Source organism: Hemicordylus capensis, chromosome 1, assembly GCF_027244095.1.
Source record: "Hemicordylus capensis ecotype Gifberg chromosome 1, rHemCap1.1.pri, whole genome shotgun sequence".
In the NCBI taxonomy this organism is placed as follows: Eukaryota; Metazoa; Chordata; class Lepidosauria; order Squamata; family Cordylidae; genus Hemicordylus; species Hemicordylus capensis.
In genome coordinates, this window is record NC_069657.1 from 84,310,462 (window position 1) to 84,315,721 (window position 5,260).

The 5,260-nt window shown below is 44.3% G+C and overlaps 1 protein-coding gene across 15 annotated transcripts in view; it reads right to left on the reverse strand.

The window, feature by feature from the left end:
- ATG13 (autophagy related 13) overlaps positions 1-5,260 on the reverse strand; it is a 55,425-nt gene that overhangs the window by 49,914 nt on the left and 251 nt on the right. For 2 of the 15 annotated variants that reach the window (XM_053275454.1, XM_053275432.1), the window contains exon 1: positions 516-668. The exons of 2 other annotated variants lie outside the window; for them this stretch is intronic. Coding sequence is in view for 2 of the 13 variants with exons in the window: in XM_053275552.1 (XP_053131527.1) it covers positions 516-676 (161 nt within the window). In the remaining 11 variants the exon portion in view is untranslated. Of the gene's footprint in view, positions 1-216; positions 243-515; positions 679-5,260 lie in introns of those variants that run through there. 11 more of the 15 variants (XM_053275491.1, XM_053275422.1, XM_053275552.1 and 8 more) reach the window with 9 other exon arrangements.

Sequence of the window (5,260 nt, forward strand, 5' to 3'; positions counted from 1 at the left end):
AAACCAGTGTGCTCCCTCCTTCCGTTGCACACCCAGGCAATCCTGGTTTGGTTAAATCACAACTCCTTGTATCTCCCAAACCTGTCATGATCCCTGAGTCTGACCCCCTCTCATCCAAGACAGACCCCAGGCCTGACCCGGAGACACACTCAGAAGACGTGGCTGAAGAAGCAAGATGAAAGAGTCCCCTGCTCCAAGACTTCGGGTAGCCTGTACCTCCAGAGCTTCTTCTTTGTCCTGAGGATGCATCCTTGCCCTCTTCTTCCTCCTCTAGTTCAGAAGCTGAAGTCATGCCTCAGCTACACCTGAGACTGAAGAATAAGGCATGGACACTTTAAGATTTTCAAATTTCAGTCCAGAGGGTGTGGCCAGGATTCACTTCCCTTGAAAATGGCTCCATCTGCTGTAGGTCTCTGCTGCAGCAATATTGGTGCTAAGCTTCTGACTGACCTACCTGTTCCTGTGTAGACCTGATTTCCTGGCTTCTGACAATGGCTTTGACTAATCTGACTTACCTGCTCCCCGGCTCCTGATCTTGGCTATGATTATACCTGATCTCCCTTCCTCCTGTGTGGACTTGGCTTCTGACCCAGCTTGTACCTTGACTTTGATTTATGCCTAGCTCCCCTGATGTGTCCTTGTAGTGAAACTGGCACTGCCTGGCTCTGCAAGACATGACAGAACCCAAGAGCTGTGGCTTAATTACATTTGAGAAACTGGCATGTTCAACTGGAATCCCTGTTTCATGTTCTGGTTTCAAATCCACAGCCCCCAACCTTGGTAAAGGGTAATGAGCAGGAAAGATTATCTTCCAGGACAACTACCAATCCTACCTGTTCACCTTAACGGGATTTCTTCAGGATTTTCAAGACAGGAGACTGAAAGGTTTGTTAATCTGCTTAAATAAAGCTGTTCTGTGTTGTCCTGCTCTTAACTGGGAAAGCTGCTAACTTGGGAAAGGAAATACCTTTTGAAGTGATGGTTTTTCTACACATCCCTATTCATCCCCAACACAGAATCCCTCCAGAGGCTGTTGCTTATGTATATCTTTGTTTTGTTTCAGATTTTGAGCTGCTTGGGACAGGGAACTATTTCCCCAATCATTATTTACAAATGATCATTTACAATCATTTGTAAATTGCTTAAGAACATTGTTGTAGAAAAGTGATATATATTCTTAATAGTGGGCAATTGAAGCAAGTGACTTGGTGACCCATCAATGTTTCCCAAACAGCTGACTTTTTTCCTGAATTATAATTGGGAGGCATGTTTCAAAAGCAAAACCTGCCAAGGTTTTACTTTTAGACTATAGAAGAGTGAGAACTGCTTGTCTTCTGGGGAGCCCACCCCTTAGGTTTCTGCATGAATGATCTGGTCCTCTGTATTGAGCAAGGAGGCTATCCCAGAACAGCGGCATGCTGAAATGCAATGGGCAAGCTACCTTTTGAGGGCTGGCAGTTGCATCTGTATCAGTAATGATCAAATGCTTCAGGTGCAACTGAGCTGGAGGTGGGCCAGAACTATCTGATTCCAGTGAAGGCTAGCTGGAAGAATGTAAGGCCAAAGCTATGAATCGTGCAGAGAGTGCTGCAGGTAGTCTTCTCCTTTTGGGTGAGTACTGTGAGAACTCTATATACCACTGTGAAGGAATGAGGCCTTTGCCACCTCGTGTCTTTCAAACGTTTGTTTTATATAACTTCTCACTCCCTGTGTGCAGGGGTCAAAAGTTCACAGCTCCTGTTCTACAGTTTGGTCTGGGAGGGGAAAGAGTTTTGCTGTTTTATTTTTGGAGGGAAGAGAGGGTTTGATTTGACTGGCTACACCTTTTTTTTAAATGGAGCAAACTTGAGTTTATTTTGATTTGTTTAGCAAAACTAGAGGGGGAAGATAAAAGGAGGCTTGCCTGCAGCAGAAAATAGTTAAAGCTGGAGGAAGAGTTGGAGTTAGTTGGAATTAGGGCTGACTAGGAGTAAGACCCTGAGACACACAGCTGGAACAATGAAGAGGCAAGCATACTGCAGGAGAAAGCTGACTGCAGTGTTCACTCTAACAGGGATTCTCAGATGTTGACTACAACTCCCATAATCCCCTGCCAATGGTCACTACAGCTGGAGATGCTGGGAGTTATAGTCAACATCACCCGGGAATCCCTGTTAGAGAGAACACTGGCTGACTGGGGCAGTTAAAAGCAGAAAGCTTAAAATCACTGAGCTGGAAATGCTACACCATTGGAGGGGCAGAAACTAGTAGTTAAGGGGCCTGGTCTACTGAAGGGAATGGAGGAAGCTTTGGGAGAAGTTATCCTTCCCATTTCTTTTGAGACTGTTGCTGAGCTTAGTTTGTATAGGCTATTGGTCTTGGTTATTTTTTGCTTTTGCTCTAGTCAAAACTTTTTTACTTAATGTTTCTGAACAGTTTTGAAACAAAGATTTTGAACCAAGTAAGCTTGTTTAACCTCTAAGAGTGTCTCAGTTATTTCCCCCCACATCTATTTGCCTAAATTACCATTCTACCTTTTTGTCAAGCTGAGAGACAGAGGCTTCAGTGACTGGACGGCAGATCAGTCATGGTGGCACTGAGTTTTATGTTCAGGGCCCGCTGAGGCAGTACCCTCCACAACTGCTTTTCACAAAAACATTTTCAAAGCAGTTTACACAGCAAGAAAAGGTCTCTGTTTCAAAGGGATTCACAATAAAAAAGCTTACAGGAGATGCCAGCAACAGGCAGTGGGAAAGACACATGCTGGGGTGAACAGAGACAGTTGCTCTCCCTCTAAAATAAATGAGACAGTGTTTTAAAAGGTACTTTTACCCAGCTAGAAGGGGCTGTAAGAGCCTTTAATTTTATTTAGTAGTTCTCTTGCAGCGCAAAAATGTCCCAGCATGTATTTGGTAATTAATATTCATGCTTCTTAATATGTGTACTGATCAGACCATTGAGCAATGCTATGCACAGCAAGCATACTACAGCTGTTCTCTGTAAACCTGTCCCTTGTATTCTGGGAGATAACTCCTACAATGAAGAAGAGCAAAATGAGTTGAGCTCATTTTCTGTATGAGAGAATTCCAGGGGAAGCCACCTCTTAAACAAGTTTTTTTAATATACAATGATAGTGGGTATTTGCTCAGATGGGTAAAGATCCTTGCATAGTGCTATGATGCTGGATTTTTGCATCCAAAGGAATCAGGATGCAATCCTGCCCTGGTGACTGATATGGGCTAATGGCCTGTGTACATGAGGAAATGGCAGCAGGCTACCATCAGCAAGAACACCTGAAGAGTTATCTTTGCTGCTTGGAGCTCTAGCCAGTTGATGATAAGGCTGCTCTCTGGGGGCATCTACATGTCTTGAGCTAGACAGTTGCCACAAAGGGCTCTCTACCTGGTGAAGCTGGCATAGGTGGTGATCTGGACCTACTGAGGCTGCTTGAGAGAAATGCCCTGGGAGAGAACTGGACAAATTCCAATCACTGCAATGGCTATTTCCAATGACAGAGAGAGGGATGAGAATGTGAGCTGTAATTTCCATTTGCCATAAAAGGAGTCATCACTGGAGAAGATGTTCCACTGGCAATCTAAACAGGCTATTATTAAGTCCAGAAGCTGAGTGAGCAACATTAGATAGGCTGTTGGATGTGAGGAGTTCAGGGTTCTACTCAAATAGTTTTAGGTACCTCTTATGTGCTAGAACAGGGTGGCCATCTGAGTATCTATCCATGCTCCCAAATGGTGATTCTGCTGGGAGGGCTGCAGGGAACCCTTCTTGGTATTCACTAGGAACCTGTGACATTGTAGTTAGTAGAGCATGAAGGTCACATCTGCTTTTCCCTATTGGAGAGAGGAGGACCTGACAAGCAAATAGTTGAGGCATGGAGATATATATTCCCCTAAGCCTTCATGTGTACCACCATAATCTTGAACACTTATGATGCAGATGAAGCAGAAGACGAAAGAATACTGAAAGTATTCCTGGTTGTACGTATAGCCTAGGAATCACCTGTGGGACAAGAGGACAGTGATGTGGAGAAAGGTTTCCGTCAGATCCAGAAATGCCAAGAAGACTCCTGGGAGGAGGACTTCCTGATGGTGTGAAGGTTTCCATGTGGAACTTCTCTTCCATATGAATTCCAGAGCATTCTTCCATTAATGGTACTGAATCTTTTGCTGTGATTTGAAGATATTTGTGGATATTGGGGAGCTTATAAAATGGTCCAAAAGAGAGTAAGATAAGGAATTACCAACTGCCTATGGGAAGACTGAGCCAAACCTAAGCAAATGTCATCAAGACAAAAGTCAGCAACCTGGCAAAGACCACATAGTAGACCCACAGCAGAGGTTAGATTTAAATGTAAATCCAGGTCCAACACAACAACGGATAGATTACAAAAGCTTAGTTTTTCTTATAAACTATTATGAACCACCAAAGTGTAAATCATGAGAACTTCCTGATTTCATTACGAACTTTATAAAAGAACAACTTCCAAATTGCTGACCCAAGGCAACAGCTCCTAGTAAGAGGGATATTTTTAAATCAACCACCAGAAAAGAAACTTTTCTTGCCAAGGCAAGTTAGCAGAATTAATGGATCCTTCTGGAGCAATTGTTTTGCTCTCAAACATAACAAATCAATTTTACATGATTTTATTAATTTCATAATCTACTTTGAGCAGAATGGAGTTGTTTTTTTAAATGTATGTATGGCCCTGGAGGTAATGGTATTAAACTGAGGAGAAATACACACGTTTGGCCTTGATTTCTTTCTGGCACCCAAGGTTTGATTTTAGGAGTTGACATATCGGTAAAATTAAAGCATGCCTAGGGCTCAGTGGAAGCTAAGTGACTTCTACATATTTTAGTACGACCAACTAACAGGATTCGATACAAGCCTGATGTGCCCATTCCATCTCTTGGAGGACACTTAAGAGTCACTTCAGGCGTGCCAGGCTTCCATGCAAAGAGAGTAGATAGCAATATTACTGCATGGGGCGGGGGAGGCTTTTTCCGTGAGCACCAGCTGGCCGGAGGAGGCGGGGGCTGGCTTGTTTGTAGTCTTCTGGGTCGGAGGCCTGGTCGCCCGTTTCTCAGATTCCCCGTTTTCATATGCTTTGACCCGCCAGAGGCAAGAGCAGGGGGAGCGGGCACTCAGTCCTGCCCTTCGCCAGGGGCCTGGCGACCAGGGATTACGGCTCGGAAAGAGGGAAAGCACCCCAAGAGAGAGAGAGGGAGGCAGGTGGCGGAAGCCCGCGCTACAGCGCACACAC